This window comes from Helianthus annuus, chromosome 15 (genome assembly GCF_002127325.2).
Source record: "Helianthus annuus cultivar XRQ/B chromosome 15, HanXRQr2.0-SUNRISE, whole genome shotgun sequence".
NCBI lineage: Eukaryota > Viridiplantae > Streptophyta > Magnoliopsida > Asterales > Asteraceae > Helianthus > Helianthus annuus.
In genome coordinates this window covers 10228358-10247190 of record NC_035447.2, presented here as the reverse complement: position 1 = coordinate 10247190, position 18833 = coordinate 10228358, and the positions used below count along the sequence as shown (strand labels likewise).

Genomic DNA, 18833 nt, shown 5'->3' with positions numbered 1-18833 from the left:
ATGAACAATTATGGCCTTTATGTTTACCAAAATCCATCATTTGCGCCCATGGGCGGAACCTAGTAAGGACGAGAAGGGGCCCGTACCTAATATTTTTAGGTTTTAGAGTGTAAGTTTAGCCCATTACTTTTGAAAATTATTATCTTTATTTGGTTGAGGCCCTCCTAATCCATAAGCCCCAATTAAACACCTCCAATTTAAATGTTCAAGTTCCACCACAACTAGTTACGGCCTACTTTTAGATTGTAAACATTGATTATTTTCAACTAACTAGTTATATATTATATTATATATAACTTATAAAACACAACAAGTTGGTTACATTATAGATCTTATAAAAGTTATTAGTTACACCTTTTATCACTTAAAATATCTATGATCGTTTTAGAGAAATTTCATATATAAAAAGAAAATTGTAATAAAGATTTTTTTTTTTTTACAAAATGTAGGTGTTACAAAAGGTATGCTATAATACTTTTTTTTTTTATTTACAAAAGGTTAAGATGAACAAGATCATGGTACAAATTAAGAAATTTTGTGGGATCCAAACAAAATCTTAAGTCCAAACTTAGGGTTGGGGTTTTAATATATTCTTTTGTTTAATTAATAGGCTATAATAGTCATTTTCATAACTTAGGGTTGAGGTATCAATATTTTTTGTTTAATTAATAGGGTATAATAGTCATTTACAAAGTTTACAAGGACCATTCGCGGTACAAGAGGTGCACAAAACAACTGGTCTGGTGACTAAAACTGGCCAAACCAACCTAGGCCAGTTCGGATTCCGAACCAAATCGGTTCCTCTTCCCGCATGAAAAACCGAACCAAACCGATTTGAAACCTACTAAAAGATCTACTATATAATATATCACGAAATGATTAATAAAGTAACACAAAACAGGTACCACGTTGCAAATTATCGTCTTCAAAACATCACACGGTTTTCCTAATAGTAATTTCTAAAGTATATTCCTGATCCATAATTAAGTATAGAGTTAAATGCCATTTTAGTCCTTGTGGTTTGGACCATTTTTCCAGTTTAGTCCAAAGGTCTGAAACGTTGTCATTTTAGTTCAAATAGTTTCAAATGTTGTCATTTTAGTCTATCGGGTTAACTCCATCCATTTTATCTGTCAACTAGAAGGGCAATTCAGTCATTTTATAAGGCCGAATTGCCCTTCTAGTTAACAGAATTACATATAAAATGACCGAATTGTTCTTCTAGTTAACAGAAAAAATAGATAGAGTTAACCATGTGGACTAAAATAGCAATAGTTAAAACTATTTGAACTAAAATAACAACGTTTTAAACCTTTGAAGTAAACTGACAAAATAACCTAAACCACATCTAATAAAATAACATTTAGTTCTTAGTATATTTTGTTTTGTTGAAATAAATAGTGTAGAAAATGCTGGCAAGAAGCCCCACCTAAATTGAAGGCAGCAATCTTGTCTGCCGATGAAGCCAACTGCAGCACCTTGCTACTGTAAACTTGACCTCTTCTTTCATCTCTCACCAAACCCAACCCCCCTTAAAACAGTAAAACCCATCTCCATTCTACAATCTTTATTTATTCTGTAAACTCATCCCCCCTTCCCCTAGATTATTATTATACATAACCCAGAAACAAGAGTAATGGAGGAATCTTTGTCAGACAACAGGCTGCGGTTTGAGATAGAGTTGAAATATGGTGAAACAACAATCGTGTCATGGGTTCAACTTCTTAAACATTCTGGCATCATTCCACTTCATCACTCTCCTTCTTGTTCCTCACCTGAGGAGGAGGAGCCTCAGGTAACAACAACTCTTTTTAATGATGGTTTGTTGGATATTTATTTAGGGCTAATGGTTGTTAGATTTATGTTAATTTTGGGAGACTTGTTTCATTTGGAAACAGCAGCCAAGCCTGAAATCAATATATTTATTATAATTGGGGAACATTGTTTAATTAATGGCTTTGAATGGAAGGTTGCTGCCATGTGACCCGAAAGCCGATGCGTGGTGTGCAATCTAAGTAGTTAATGCGGTAAAATATCGGATATCGGTCAAGGACCGATATTTGAGATATCGGTTATCGTGGTGTGATATCGGTAATTTTAATATCATGCTAAATTTATATATATAGCAATTTAACACCAACAATTGTAACACGTAAGAACTGACTAAGACTTAAAACACTAACATTTAGCAGTAACAACTAACAATTAAGACTTAAAACACTAATAGCAGCAATAAGAAAAAAAATGAATGGTAGAAATAAGAAGAATGGTACTGATATCGGGAAAATCGGTGATTTATCGATCAAATATCGGACAATATCGTTGATATTATCAGTACCGATATTTTGACCAATATTTTGTACCGCTATCTCGGCAGGGGACCGATAACCGATATATCACTGATATATCGGGATATTAACTACATTGTGTGCAATGCGGGAAGCGCACACATCATGGTTATTGAAAATGTAAAAAAAAAATATTTGTAGATAATATTTTAACTTGTTAAGTTTTAAACACTAACAAGTAAGATATTCTCATTATCTTTAGTCATATGTGTTCAATTGATGGTCTAATTTGTTCATGTACTTAAACCAATTGCTCAATCAGATCTGAAAAACACAGACACAATGAATATGAAATTCACGGTCCAATTTGTTCAAATACTAGTTAACTGCATAAGGCGCTGCATCGAGCACGACACGCGTTTTAAAACCAAGCGGGTCGAGTCGTGGAAACAACATTTTGCAGAAATGCAGGGTAATGATGTGACGCGTAGGCGGCCCAAGTTGACCAGACAACCCCCTCCCCAGACCCTATCAATAGCTAGGCTATAGGTGGGATTATACCTGGTACGGCTGTTGTTGTTATAGGTTTCAAATCTACAAAACACATGGGTAAGAAAATCCACATAGGATCATGTAAGCAGAGAGATTTTGACACACATGGCAATTCAAATAGTTATATATTTTCCTTTTTAAGGAGCAGACTTTCACTTGATGTGTTCAGTAGTCATAATAATTTCGGAGATCTCTTGATGACAGTCAAACTATAGAGTTGTAGAACAGAAATACTTAAGTACGTTACTTACATGTCGTCACGAGCTTCGCTTGTTTTTCTTCCTTCAAACTAATTATATTAGGTGATGGCTTGCATTACTGCTTGCTTGCTTAACATGAGATATGCTCCTCCTTCATCCATGATCCACCATCGCATGAGTTAAGTTTTAAAATTATGATTTTATGACAATGATTGGATTCTTACATTGTAAGCAAACTTCTTTTTTCTTTCAAGCACCTGTTAAATGATTACACATATTTGTCAAAATCCGTGCTGTGTTTTTGATCTTTCGGTTGTGACTAGCAACACAACTAAAGCCAGTATTCTTTTTCTTCATGTTTTATGTTATACTATTATACTTGATTTGCTTCCTGATGCGCACTGCATATAAGGATTATATGTTATGTTTCATACACCACACAATCTTTTCTTTAGTCATCATCATCATCATACTCAGTATATCCCACCAATAGCAAAGCTAAGGTAGGGTTTGAGGAGGGTAAGATGTAGACAGCCTTACCTCTACCCCGTAGGAATAGAGAGGCTGCTTCCAGTGAGACCCCCGGCTCGATGGTAGTTTTGTATCAAGCCTTGGACATAAGGCACGTAACACTCAACAATTGAGACAAACGCCGATTAGTGCATGTACCCCTTGTCTTTCGGCTATCAACGCCACCACATGATGCATGATTAACCATCCCCTCTTTTAACGTTATTTTCAGGAAATTAGTAAAATAACGTTAAAATTAGAGCACTTTCTTTAGTATTTCTTCATAATCTATGGGCATTGATTTACCTTTACACAATCGAGACTGTGCATTCTCACTTTAAGATCAGATTTTTTTTACATGAAAAATGCTCTTTGATTCCACCTTTGCTGATTACATCATTTATATCTCTATAGTTTGACAGTTTTGATTGATTTTATCGACATCGACTTGCCTATAATAGTGTTTGTTTTTGGCAAATTGGAAAATAATAATCCCATCTTTCTGAAATTGGCCAATAATAATCCGAAGCCAGTTATTAGCCAATAATAATCCGACCTCGTCCAATTTTTTTGTAAAATAGTCTGCCGTTAAAATAAGCTTAACGGAGTTAAGTGTTTTTCCGAATTACAAACCGGTGTTTTAGGGCTTTTGATCAGAATGAGGATACGAGTCGATTGATGTAAAACTTACCTCGAAATACTGCCCCCAACCCACGAAAACGGTGCTTCAATTCGGGTGTTTAACTTCCAATTAATAAAATTCAAGCCATTTCGAATACAATTTCAAGGTAAGTTTTACAAACTCCAACTCGTATCCTCGTTCTGATCAAAAACCCTAAAACATCGGTTTGTAATTCGGAAAAACACTTAACTCCGTTAAGCTTATTTTAACGGCAGACTACTTTACAAAAAAATTGGACGAGGTCGGATTATTATCGGCTAATAACTGACTTGGAATTATTATCGGCCAATTTCAGAAAGATGGGATTATTATTTTCCAATTTGCCTTTGTTTTTTCATACTTTTGATTGATTTTGTGTGGAGTACATCTAATAGGATTCTCTCTCTTGACTATTATTTACCTTCTTTTGCAGAAGCAGCTTCATGAAGAAGATGAGTCAAGAAGCAGCAACTGCTCTAACATCATCCTTAAGAAAGAGAAGGATGAGTACACGTGAGATTTTGCAAACTCTTATATACGATTGCTATAACATTGTAGTCACGAGTCTTGATCTTTGTATATTAATCGACGTCAGTGGTCATTTTCCACTACAAAATTTCTAACGGCCGACTGGTGACGTCTTATTAGTATCATCCCATTAATGCTCTTATATTTCATTAATTAACATCGGTTCGTGATGTAAATCGCTAGTTATAGATCTCCCACTATAGAGCACTGCCGACCAAAAAAGCAGACAGCTGTACCAGAAGCCACAAAAAACACAAAAATTGGACACGCAAGGGTTAGATCCGTAGCATTAACAAGCAACAACAGTGAACAACATTCACTCGACAATCGAAGATTTGAGCTTCCTGACCTAAACATGCCTTATACAATGCAGGCAGCCGTGAGTATATGTATATACTGTAAACACACAAGCACAAGCACATGCACACCCAAGTACGTATCTAGTCATGATTTTTATAAAAAAAGACGCGTGGAAGTGAAACTGTGGCCCGACATATGTTTTAGCTTTATGGGGGTAATAGGGTATAACTATATTGGTATAACATAGTTTTTTTAGGAATCTTGGAGTTTAATAATCCCAACTATTCGCCGTTGGCCGCCAACAGTCCCAACTTTAAAAATAACCATTGGCAGTCCTAACTTTTAACATATTGGCCTCCAATGGACTCTGACTAACAGAACCCTAACACGGTTAGTCTCCGGTCGCCGGAAAAACGCTTTTTAGCCGGAAAACTCAACATTTTCGTCTCGAACCTCTTTGTAACCTTATTATGGACCTTTGGGAACCTTTTTCTAGTAAAAGCCTCAATTATTAAAGTCGCCGGAAAACTCCATTTTCGCCGGAAAACTCAACTTTTTGGCCGTAAGACTCAACATTTTCGTCCCAAACCTCTTTGTAACCTTAGATCAGACCTTTAGAAACCTTTATCTGGACAAAAACGGTTTTCCGGCGACTGGAGACTAACGACGTTAGAGTTCTGTTAGTCAGGGTCCATTGATGGCCAATATGTCAATAGTTGGGACTGGCAGTGGTTATATTTGAAGTTGGGACTGTTGGTGGCCAACGGCGAATAGTTTGGATTATTAAAATCCAATATATATATATATTTTTATTGTGTAAACTTGGAAGTGCACTTGAATGAAGATTTCTTTTGGAATTAATAGAGTACTTTGCCAACACATACCAAGGATGAATCTTGTAGTATTTTGAATCGATCGATGCTTGAAAGTACCATCTTGGAGTTGGAGACCATGGCTGCCGATTGTAAGTGGCGCTCGTCTTTTCATATAACTAATGTTACCTCATAATGTAGAATTGCAATATTTTGTTTTTTAGGAAGTTTCAAACAACTAATAGTTACTTGTCATCCACTCATCCCTTACAAAGAACTGATGATATTTATTTTGGGTCAACATGTTTGACCTGTTACGTCATTATTTAGTAGTACTCAAGACTTCAACTTTGACATATTGGCCGGAAACAGTCCCAACTTTTGTGACCTATTTTCCATCAGCGATCTAATACTAACTAAAGTTAACCCAGTTAGTTTTTGCTGACGTGTACAACTTATGTGGCAAAAAGTCAAAGTTTTGCTGATGTGGACTGCTTATGTGGCAAAGTTTTGATGATGTGGACAACTTGTGTGGCAAAGTTTTGATGACGTGGATTGCTTATGTGGCAGTCCACGTTAGCAAAAACTAACTGGGTTAACTTTTAGTTAGTATGGGATCGTTGCCGGCCAATATATCAAAGTTGAGATTATTAAAATCCAAATTTCCTATTTTTAATTATATGTGTGTTTAACTGTCTCATTTTTCATGAGCCAACTGCCTAAAAATCTAATGGATTTTACGCGAACGAAATATGTAATTGGCACGTTGTATTAAGGAGCCGACTGAATGATCTTTGTATTTCGTTTGCAGCAAGACGATTGCATGGTGATGTTGAAGATGCAGTTGGAACCAAAAGCAGGTTGCCTCGGGAACTTAAGAAAAAGCTAGAGACCGTTGCTCGATTAGCGGTACTCTAAATCATTTCGACATTTGTTTTATCACGTGACTTTACATTGAGAGTAACACAACAAAAAGAAATAAACTTCTTTCCCCTTTTTACTTTGGTTATTTTAGCATTCAACCCTTGGAAGAATTTCCGATGAGCTGATTATGCATCTTACGAGCATTCTTGGGCACTGGTTGAAGCCAAGAACACTGAAGGTTCATGTAGTAATTTTTATTTCGCATTACACAAAACTACGAAATTACTGTTTTTGACATGTTATCCGACTCACCGGATCCATTATTTTTGCCACCTATACGATTATCCGATGGCTTCGGTTACTAACCGTCCCTTTCTCTTTGTGTGTGTATAGAGATGGTTGAGGGACATGGTTCCGTCGGAAATATCGGCATGCGGAGGGGATGCTATCAGGTTTAGTCAGATTAAAAGCGAGGTTATCGAAATGATCAAATTGAGGAACCCGTCAAAGGTAAAGAACTTGTTTTATACAGGATGTATAACTTGGTTCGGTGTATGCATAACATTTAACATTGTGAATCAGGATGGATTGGATAAAGAGTTTATAGAGTCGCATGGAGCTCCTAAAGCAAAATACAGCATGGACCATGAAATGGAAGATAAAATATGTGATTTCTATGACGTTTATGTTCAGGTACTGCTGTTACAAGTGCAATTTTTTTTTTTTTTTTTTTATATTGTTACATTGTAAGTGATAATAGGCATATACTTCCTTTTATATGAACCATGATAAATTTGACAGGGGATGGATGAAATTAAAAGCTCAGACATTCGAAAATTCTACATTCAGGTATTTTTTTTTCTTTTTTCAGAACAAGCTTGAGGCGTTTTGAAAACCGGACCGGACATCGAACTGGTCAGATCGGTTGGACCGGATTCAAGAACTCGAGTATTAAATTTAGAATATTGTTACATTGAAACGTTTACTGACAGAGATGCAGTTTTCCAATGTTTTTCATGCTAGTTTTCCAATGTTTTTAAAACCGGACCGGACATCGAACTGGTCAGATCGGTTGGACCGGATTCAAGAACTCGAGTATTAAATTTAGAATATAATATAGATTGTTTATAGTTTTGTTTTACAATTTTATGATTAGTTCATTTTAAATTTCCGTCAAGCGTTTGAAAGGCCCATACGTTCTTATCGAAACCCGGACCGGACTAAGTTTAGTGACAAAATTGCAACACATAATTATATATCCTAATCCTTTTATGTATATATGGATATTTGCGTGTATGGGCTATAAAATAGGAACGTACTTGTCTAAGTTTCATTTTGGTATCCAAACTTAGCAAAAGCATTCCATTTTCACCTTTTTATGTCGTACAAAAATTGAAACACTTTTTACTAAGTTTTGTGACCAAATCGCAACATATCTATAATTACCATTGTGGAGCATTGAGATAACTACTTTGCTATTTTATGACATTATAAATATAAATGTTCTTGCATATTTGATATTTTTCATTTTCGTTGCCAAGCTTGCGGCATTGTGGCCAACTGGAACCATGGATAATCATGGAGTACGGAATGCAATTTGTAGCTCCAAAGAACGACGAAGAACAGCTTTGCGAGAAAAGGTTCATGATTTCTTGTTTGTTAGTATCTATATATGCCATTTCACTTCTTTTTTCTTGTACTGCGTGTAATGCAATTTCTGTTATAATGAATTAGAATTCTGTGAATCCAATAAAAAATGCAATTAGTACCCTTTCGCTTTCCTATGAAAGTAGCAATGTTGTTTTTTTTTTTTTTTTTTTTTTGAGTAAAATGTCATTTTTGTCCCTGAGGTTTGGCCACTTTTGCGACTTTCATCCAAAGATTTGTTTTTCCGCATCTGGGTCCAAAAGGTTTGAAATCTTGCCATTTTCATCCAACTCGTTAATTCCATCCATTTTTTCCGTTAAATGAGGGGCGTTTCCGTCTTTTTAGACATTTTTTTATTAAAAAAAAACTATAAGAAATAAAGATCCACCTCTGTTGACTTTCTCCCCACCCAAACCCTTTAATCATCACAAAAATGTCTAAAAAGACGAAAATACCACTGACTTAACGTTAAAAAATGGATGGAGTTAACGAGTCAGGTGAAAATGGCAAGATTTCAAACCTTTTGGATCCAAATGCGGAAAAACTAACCTTTGGACGAAAGTCGCTAAAGTAGCCAAACCTCAGGGACAAAAATGGCATTTTACTCTTTTTTTTTAGAAGGTTTTTATTTAAATGCACATGATAACTTTATACGTCCATATTTTTTGAACTTGTTTTACCTATCTGTATTCTGTAATAATGAACCACGGCGAAAACAGAAGGGTATTTTTGGGGGTACAATTTAGTGTTTGTTAAATCTGTACTAGTATTGACTATTGAATGAAAATTTATCTTTTGTTCATGTTCAGGGCCATGAAACCGGCAAGCGAAAGACGGTGGCTATACTAGAGTTCGACGAGGATCTCCATGGAAAAGCTAAGTTAGTTGCTGCCATGGTAAATGACACAAATGCCCCTGTTTCCACTTTTCCAGACACTGCAGTCCCTGGCACGCCTGAACTTAACCAGAATCTCAGCGCACCCGCAAAGAGGTTCAGCCCGCCATCACCAGGCTCCTGCCAGTAACTGCTTGAGCAAAACCACTTGAAATAACCAATAATACTCTTTAAAAGGGTGTTTATGTACATACACGTGCGTCAGCTCGGCTCTCAAGAACAGCAGAATCCAGTTGCTAGCTGGTTTTTCATGGGTCGCAATGCGGATATTCTCATCAAGTTTGCATCTTTTTTGCATTCCGGCTATGACCCGTTGGTCTGACAGGCTATTTGAAGATTGGTTCTGAACAACGTAAGAAAACGACTTATGGTTTAATGTTAAAAGTTGGTTAGAAAAGCAAAGCTCCTTGACATCTTAAGCTACTCTGGTAGTGCTTATAGTTGTAAATTATACTTATTTCGGCTTCTTACTATCATTCACACACATTATGCATGTGTTATTAGTCTTGGTAGGGGTAGGTCAAATGGTCCATTCGATGAACATCAATAAAATCTTGTTCAGCAATGGGATTGAAGATAGAGCAGTATTCAAATGGCCTCACCGACTCACAGTTTTTGTACCCGCGATCAAACCAACATGGCGGCCATGATAAAGCAGCTTGCTATCGACTTGACCCAAAGGCTCCTTAAACTCGGTGCTATGCAAGAGATGTGCGACAACCTGATGAAACCCATGCTCGATATAGAATGTCTCCACTTTGGCTTGAGTCAATTTCGGAAACTGCATGGCCATGTCATTCTTAGTGGGTCGAGCCCATAAGTTGTTGTTCGAGTTACGAATGTTGGGTCACTAAAAAAGAAAGTCTATAGTTAAAAAAAAAAAATACAACTATTGCAATCCTACTTGGTATCCCAAACTACAACACAATTTTAGGACAACTAATAACGAAACAAATAACTACAACACAACTAGGATAAATTAATAACGAAATAAATAAATAAATAAATATTGCAAGAATTAAATAAAAAATTACATCAAATAAATGGTATACCCACTTCTATTTAGTTTTATAGAGTTTGTTGGTTAATCAATTTGGTAAGCTTGTACTAGTGGGTAGCTAGCATAAGTCATATGGATTGAGCATATATGTGTGTAAGGTCTTGTAATGGTTATTAAATATAAAAAAAAAATGTAGAACACAGTTACTTTATCTTTTTGTATATTAGTACTAGGTTATCACCCGGGATTGCTTCCCGGGTAGGAAAATTTAATTTTAAAATACTCACAAGTGTATAATTAAAATAAACTTAAATAATGTGACGTATTAGATAAGTTAATCATAAAGTGCATACTTTGTTTTGGAGCATTCTATAAGCATAGAAGTGTCTCGGACTCGTGCCGTGATAATTAAAAACACATGATAATTGCCCTCAATTTACTTAACGATGCATATTGCCTGTTCATTGACATGAACAAATGATATTGGTCCTGTCACAACATGATAAGTAAGACATAGTTTAAAAAAAGTTTACCAGTTTAATATACATAAATGCCAAACATAAAAAAATATAGTGTAGTGTATCTCAAACCTACATCCTTTAAATGGGAGATAATTTATGTACACCTACTCATTAAACTCCTCTTTTCATTTTCTTGAGAGTTAGATTCATTTCTAACAGCAAAAGTCCCAGCAAGTTGAGAAACTAATTGTTGAACTTATTCACAAGAAGTTGGCGTTTGCTAGCATCACCAAAAGTCAAAACATTTCTCAACCACATTTGATGCAAACTTCTGTTGACTCATCTGAACAACAGAATTATTACTGAGTGCTCGTGTGGTTTTTCATGCTCCAATACATGCTGCTCCAAGAAAACTCACAAAAAATAAGCATTTACGCATAACATAATTACAGGTATGAGTTGAAAGGCTCACAACTTGATCATAGAAAGTTATGATGATAAACTTAAAATATTTATTCAAGAATTTTAATTAGTCTTAACTACATACATTGTTATTGTAATTATGATTTACGCATTAGTTACTTGGACAATAACTAAAAAAATCTTGCGGCTCATCCTAACATGGCCCGTCCCATTTCTTGCATCTCAACCTGACATGGATTGTTTAATATTATAAACAAAAACCAATGGCACTTACCTAAATCATCATTGAATGTAGTATGGTTAATACCGTCTTGAACAATGGAACTATATTTATAGAGAAAAACCAATGAAATTGAGCCTAGATCAACATTCAATCCCTTGACATTGACCAGCACTCCATCTAGCATATTGAGCTCCTTTCCAGCAATAAGAGATAAAACCATACATTAGATTCCTAGTTTCCTACTAATATGAATTAAAAATAAAATTAAGTACTAACCAAATGATTTTGAGTGTATCAGTCATCAAGAGTAATCACCATATCCCCATCAGGGGTATTAAACTATAAGGCAGTTGTATAACCTTACACCTGTATATTTTGTATTTGAAGTACATTATTATCCAATAATATAACAATTATAATCCATGTGAATTTGTTAGAGGTAGCTAGATAGGTGTCTCAGACAGGACGGATAGTAAGTCAGAATGGCTCAAGTCAAGTTGGATTAGGATGACAGCTAATTGGTTGACCCGCGTAAAACAACTTTTTCTTCATTCCAGTCTTTTTGGGGGAATATTGAAGCATTAACTTCGATTACAAAGTATCCAACTAAGAAGGAAAAATCTCATATCAGTCAAACAGATTGAAAGCTGAAACTTAAAAAAAATTATATATATGCATCAAAACCTCTTGAATCGCCTTATGAAGAGTGTTAGATTAGTGTTCATAGGTCGAACCAACCTACAAAATCTGTTTTGACCCTAATTTAAAAAAGTAAAAAAAAAAACGATTAAAAAAGTGTTCACGTACCCTACCCGTTTTGACCCACACAAAAGATTGCCCATTTCAAGTTTTCAACCCCCAACCCAACCAGTGTGGCCACATTCTCTCATGACATTTAAATATTTCCCTGTTGTTAAAATGGTTTCGGCCGAATTTGCAAGAAACGGATATCATCTTTTAGACTGTATCTTTGCCTCCAATACATAGCATCATAATCTTGGGTAAGAGACTCCTATAAAAACAACTCTATCAGAAACACAACACAACCTGATGCACTTATATTTTTTTTTATTAGTAGACAAAATCGTACCTTTTGAAGAGATTTCTTCTCAGCAATGAAGAACTCGTCATGTGGGCCATCAATAAGTCCTTCATACACCCACCTGTGCATGTTATATTTTACTTCTTAGAGTATGAGAATTTAGATGTTCAAATCAATTATCCGTCTACCCTTTTATGCATTTATATAGAAAATTTCACAGAAAAGAAAAAGAATGTATTGGAGGTTCACCTTTCTAGTATGCCAAGATAAGCCGAATTTGCAGAGTCTATCATCTTCTCCAGCAATAACCTCACCAAGTAGTTACCAGCCATTAACTTGGCCTGTATAGTGTATACATATTTAAGATAAAGAAATAATTTGAATAGGTGAAAAAAAGTTAAAAAGTTGAGAATTTTACCAAGGTTAAGGACTGCTGAACCAACAAAATTATATGCCGAAGCCTTCTTTATAAGTATTGACGATGCTTGCATTGATCCCATCATTGGCTAAAAACATAAAAAAGCTATAAAATGTATACAATGAAAATGAGAAGGAAGAAGAGTATAACTTGCACGATTCAATTATACTTTAATGACAGGTCCGCCATATCTTCAGGAATAATGGACAATTAATACTTCGGATAGATCAAAAGATTGGAGCCAAGCTTGATGATTAACACAGTACTATCATGTAACGCATCCTACAAAATTAGCACATCAAACACAACTTTTGTCATGAAAGCTATTTTATTTTTAATTGCCTGGATAAACCTAACATAGAGAAAACATAATCACAAATAACCCATCATAGGCAAATGGTTGACAATGCTCTAGGAAGCTCTAATACAAACCCTTTTCAATTAAGATTCAATCTCAAACACCACCTGAGAATAAAAACCAAAAAAAGTTTTCAACTTTACACACCGATCTGACATAGATGAACATAAATCGTTGAAAAGATCTTATTTTGAATAAACCTATCTAATCAAGGTTATTTTTCGTTTAAAGATGAGTTTGATATGTTAAAAGCACCAATTTTAATAAAATCGCAAAGAAAGACATAACACAGAATAGATCGATTAACAAAAGAAATAAGATTTAGCAAAGAGATCTTATCTGTGTCGCTGGAAACTACCATCAAAACCCTAGCTTCTGGTCGGAATATCAAAGATTCTGAGCGGAACTCTAATTCAGCGAACACTTATGATAAAAACAAATATTCTACCCCTATCAAAACACTTATGATAAAAACAGTGAATTAACATGATTACACATCTAACCTAACCAAAATTTGTAAAACTTAGCTAAATTTAATTAATTATTTCCGGTGTTAAAAATGAAAACACAGATCAGATTCTATAGCTGTACCGATACCGAACCGGTACCATACCGATAGACTCTATACGGTGTTCGGTACTCACTTCTCCAGAAATTCAGTATCGGAATCTGGTTCGGCATCGATCTCATCCCTAGATCATAAAACTTGCAGCATTTGACAACAAAATGGATGTAATCAACGGCTACAATTATAACAAAAACATAAACACAAGTACTTACCCCAGTCTCTCCTTCAGATTCCATCTCTCCTTGTTTAGAAGAGCAATCAATCAACTACAAATCCAATAAATCACACGCCACAAGAAAAGATAACCTCAGATCTGTATGCAACATCACCTGTTAACAAAGATCGAACTTTCAATTACCTAATTCATCAAACCTAACTCAAAAATCAACACTAAAACAAAAAAAATCTCAGTCAAACGTTCACATTCACGAGTCAATACACACGATCCGATCAATCAACGTAACATGAACAACTAATTCGATTACACTAACTCTAAAATCACTAAATCTGAAATCAGTAAATGTAAGTTATGTTAATTATTAGATGAAATCGATGCGAAACATTCGTACCTGTGAAGATCTGGAGTGTTAGATGATACAGAAATCGAGAGAGTCAAACAGTTTGGGGCATTGATGGAGTGATGAGATCTGAAAAGCGAGAATGAAAGTAGGGATCTGGATGTAGATGAAGTATAATTGAGAAGCACAAGGGTTGGGGTTGTGGGATTAAGGGATGATGAAGATTTAGGTTTCAAATGAGATGCAAGAAGAAGAAGAAGCGTATGATAGTTAGGGTTTCAGGAAATTGATACTGTGTTTTTATAAGATCCGAATATAACATTGGGTTTGACCCATCTTGGGACCCATATAGAAAAAAAAACATGCTCCCACTTTCCCGCCAAAACCAAAATTTAGATGCCCTAATATCGCGACACGTGTCCCAAATTTTTTTCGTTTATTATATATAATAGATAATAGATAATAGATAAAGAAGATTTAGAATATTTTTATGTTTCTTTTGAATACAAATAGACAAGTTAAAGAGTATTAACTAAATTAAAAAAAATGTGTGATACATTACTCGTATTTACAATCTTTCATAATTATTAAAATGTTTGAACGTTGTGATATCTTTCATTTTAGATTCACGCGCTTAGTACTATCTCACCAACTCCTTTTATTGGGCCATATACAACAACCTGGTTTCTTACACTTTCATTGTCTTAAATGCAAACGAAAGGAGCTTCTCTCTGAAATCAATACTTTTTTATAACTTTATTTCATCGAATACTCCGCCATCCATCTTTATCCCCATGATTCTAAACTTCCTGGTCAAGGTAAATCTTCTTCAAATATTGTATTTAGATCATTTCCTTGTGTGAGATTTTTTTAAAGAAATGATTTTCATCGTTAGGTAGTATGATCTAAAACATAAGTGCAACGTTCTATCCTCTACTCCTTAGATTCTTGTAAGTATCTTCATAGATATTCATCTAGTGTTGTTAGATTATGTGATTGTATCGGTTGTGATTTTAGATCATTAAAAAATGCTTGATATGCTTATTTTTCATTCATCCATTCAATTATGTGTCATTTGAGCTTGATACTAATGCTTTAAATATTCGATGATATAATTACAGTGATATATATAATGTAAAATTTATGCAATATTTAATATTGTTAGGATTTTTATGATTGTTGAATTTGAAGACTTTTGATGTTATTTTAAATCATATAATATAAGCTATTGATATTTTAGATTTGATTCTTTATGATATTTTATTGGATGTAAAAATGAAATTAGTGATATTGATAAAGAATTTGGATTTAAGTATCTAAGGGCATTTATGAAATGATTTAGGTGCTAACATGGTTGATTCTTATGAAGGCTACCATGAACCGTTCAAGCGGACAATCGGCATCTTATAAGCGACAAGGGAGAGATGAAGAGTTTAACTTTTTGATACCGTCAACTACTATAAGACCATTCACCACTATAAAACCATCCACCGCGATAAGAGCATTAACAAAAATAAGACCACCACCAAAGATAGTCCAATGGACGCCAAAACCTATGTATTCTCAAGCCATGGAAACAACTAGCATACCAAAGGAAATTGTCCCTCAAGCTGCCGTTGCTACAACTAAGTCACCCGAGACATCTGCTCCTCAAGTCGTGGCTACAACTCAGTCACCTAAGCAGGGACGGAGCTTAGTGGAAACCCGGGGGTGCACCCCCCCCCCCCCCGAATGTTTCGGTTAGAAGTGTAAAATTTCCGATTTTTCGTTCGAAAATTTTAAAATTATAAAGGATCGCCCCCCCCCCCCCCCAGTTATTTTGCCTAAATATTTATACAATATATAAATTGGGTCCCATGACTTTCCGCCCCTCGGAACTTTTAGTCAAGCTCAGCCACCGCACCTAAGAATGTTGAACCTCCACCCGGGTTTTTTGCTCATCAAGCCACTACTCAAAATGGGCCCGAAACGAAGAAAAACTTGAACATGCCTGAGTTGAGAAGCCGAGGTATCGGAGCTGCTCAAGAGTGACCCATCACAACTTGCTCAATTCTTGAAACTCAAACCCAAGAATTAATGATTTAATGAAGTCATGTAATGGGTTTAATTAAGTTCAAGTTGTTCAAATAAAATGTTGTTTGAAATGTTATTAGCACTAGTTTTTATTGGTGTCGCACGTTGCGGCGAAACGGAGCAAATGATAATGTTAAACAAACGATATTTGAAAATGAAGAATATTGTTTCGAAAGCCAAACAGTAGAATCAGTTTAATTTATTATCGTATCGTTAAACGATACAAAATAAATACTCTAGTTTGAATACAACTTCATTATTAACAACACTTGTATCGGAATCTCCGGAGGGGGGGGGGATACAATTGCGTACATAAGTTCTTTTTTTAATTAACAAACGACAGCTATTAAAAAAATATTAAATTAATTGATAAATGTAATATCATTAAAAAATTATGCAAAACAAAAAGTAAATGAAAAAAAGGAATATGGTTTAAAAAAATAAAAAAAAAGAAATATGTTGAAAGTAAATATAATAATAAGATATTATAATATTAAAATATTAAAAAACTATATATTATTTTAAATTTAAAATTACTATTCATCATCCATCAACAACAATATATATATATATATATATATATATATATATATATATATATAATGGTTATGAGAGTGATAATGACATTGGTTTCTCCTAGTCCTATTAAATGGTTATAAGACCATGTGTACTGGTTAAACAAAATAATGTCCTCATTATGGGGTGTTATTCGATACGTGGCAGTCCAGTCAGCATGAGGCGTTATTGCAAAAGTGGCGTAGTGGGAATAATGCCTAATAATGCCCCTTCCAATCATTAAACAAAAAAAAAAGAAACACTTGCTCATTGGCTAGTCAAATCTTGGACCACTCCCATTGGCCACATTCAACCCACTTCAGCGTTTCAAATAAAACGCCAACATGCAATTTTTTCAAAAATAACGCCCAATAACGCCTAGTGTAGGGGGGGGGGGTTTGGGGCGTTTTTTTTCAACTTTTTTTAAAATACCGCCCAACTACGGGCGGTCTAATATTGATAATGGCATTAGTCTCTTTTAATATAAACTAGGATTGCGACCCGCCGCAATGCGGCGGGGATTCTTTAGTTATAACTAAGTCAATCTAGGACCCGCACGTTATGTTAAACCTGTCAAACGGGGAAAAAACAGACGATGTAAAAATGTTCACCCACACACGCACGTTGCGTCGTGTTAACTCACAAAATTTAGAACGAAACTTATAAACGTTAAACCAAAGACGCACGTTGCGATGTGTTAAGTCACAAAATTTAGAACCAAGCATAAAGCAAAAAATTTGCGGAAAATGAAAACTATAAAGGATTAAAGTTGAAAGTACAAAAAGTTACGAGAATAGATTACAAAAGATAAAAAGTTTTGGGTTAAAAGTAAAAAAAAAACAAATAGTTTTGGGTTAAAAGTAATTTATGAAATACTTTTGGGTGAAAAGTAAAAAAAAATCAATTTTTTTTGGAAAATCCCGAAACAACGTTACGACAACCATATGCATAACCATTTTTTCTTTGAAAACCGTTGCGGCGGGGCGTAAAACGGTGTGTCAAATAGTACTAATGTCACACAACCGTCATCGACCACCAACACTGACTCGGCCTAGGATATGCGTGTTGCGACGAACTTGTCAAACATGAAAAAATAGAGGTAAAAACATTGAACCACACATGCACGTTGCGTCATATTAACTCGAAAAATTCAGAACTATACGTAAAACGAAAATTTGCGAAAGATGAAAAGTATAAGTGACAAAAGTTGCGAAGTTAAATTGCAAATAATGAAAAGTTTTAGGTTAAAGTTAAAAAAACAAATTATGTAGGGTTAAAATTGAAAAAGGTAAAAACATTTTGGTTAAAAGTAAAAAATTCAACTTTTTTTTTAAAAAAAAACTCACAAAGCACAATGTACAAGTTGTTATGCACAAAAAACTTGCAAACTTATATATGGAATAATAAATGGTTATAATGCCGAAAATGACATTTATTTCTTTTAATCTCATGTTATTAAATTATGAATTAATTTATTAATCATAGTGTTAAAGTATACTATTTCATTAAAGAAATCAGTGTTCAAAACGTGGATCACGCATGATGAAAATTTAGCAATGCATCTAGAAATTTCCTACATATACAAAAACCAAATGGAGAATAGTGCCATGACACTCCCCTATTGAGGATCAACACATTTATTGTTTTATATCCATTTTAAAATTACGTTTTTGCTCCCAGTTTAAAATAAAATTTTTGTCCCCATCTCAAAATTACGATCTTGCCCTCAATTCAAAATTACGACTTTGCTTGGCACTCTCCCATTGGACCAACCAGTTTATTATTTTATATCCATTCTAGAATCACGTTTTTGTCCCTCTCTAAAATTACGGTTTTGCCCCCAGCTCAAAATAACATTACGCTTTTATCCCCAGCTCAAAATTGCGATTTTTCCCTCCTTTCAAAATAAAATTGTGGTTTTGCCCTCAGTTCAGGAT

The 18833-nt window shown here is 34.7% G+C and overlaps 1 protein-coding gene and 1 long non-coding RNA gene across 27 annotated transcripts; one reads left to right on the top strand and one right to left on the bottom strand.

Annotated features, from left to right (window-relative positions):
* The first annotated feature begins 1427 nt into the window (after nt 1–1427).
* Nucleotides 1428–9750, top strand: LOC110910553 (ubinuclein-2). Of its 2 annotated transcripts, none has more exons than XM_022155186.2 (11): nt 1428–1795; nt 4645–4724; nt 4923–5118; nt 5904–6003; nt 6663–6760; nt 6867–6953; nt 7109–7225; nt 7298–7408; nt 7517–7564; nt 8257–8355; nt 9172–9750. In XM_022155186.2, exons 1-11 carry the CDS (start codon nt 1637–1639, stop codon nt 9385–9387), a joined length of 1311 nt encoding a protein of 436 aa, XP_022010878.1. In that variant the 5' UTR covers nt 1428–1636; the 3' UTR covers nt 9388–9750. The 2 variants fall into 2 exon arrangements, with proteins under 2 accessions (XP_022010878.1, XP_022010879.1); XM_022155187.2 differs by having other exon boundaries at nt 4929–5118; nt 9172–9743.
* A 981-nt stretch (nt 9751–10731) lies between these two features.
* On the bottom strand, nt 10732–14582 carry LOC110910554. Of its 25 annotated transcripts, none has more exons than XR_004881567.1 (10): nt 14320–14582; nt 13963–14079; nt 12994–13643; nt 12825–12912; nt 12656–12747; nt 12455–12527; nt 12172–12376; nt 12049–12111; nt 11641–11970; nt 10761–11557 (listed from the first exon to the last, which is right to left on the bottom strand). It is a non-coding gene; the product is annotated as an uncharacterized LOC110910554 (long non-coding RNA). The 25 variants fall into 25 exon arrangements; XR_004881568.1 differs by having other exon boundaries at nt 12177–12376; XR_004881564.1 differs by having other exon boundaries at nt 10775–11368; nt 11449–11557; nt 11641–12376; nt 12994–13106; nt 13208–13643.
* Between the last annotated feature and the right edge of the window lie 4251 nt (nt 14583–18833).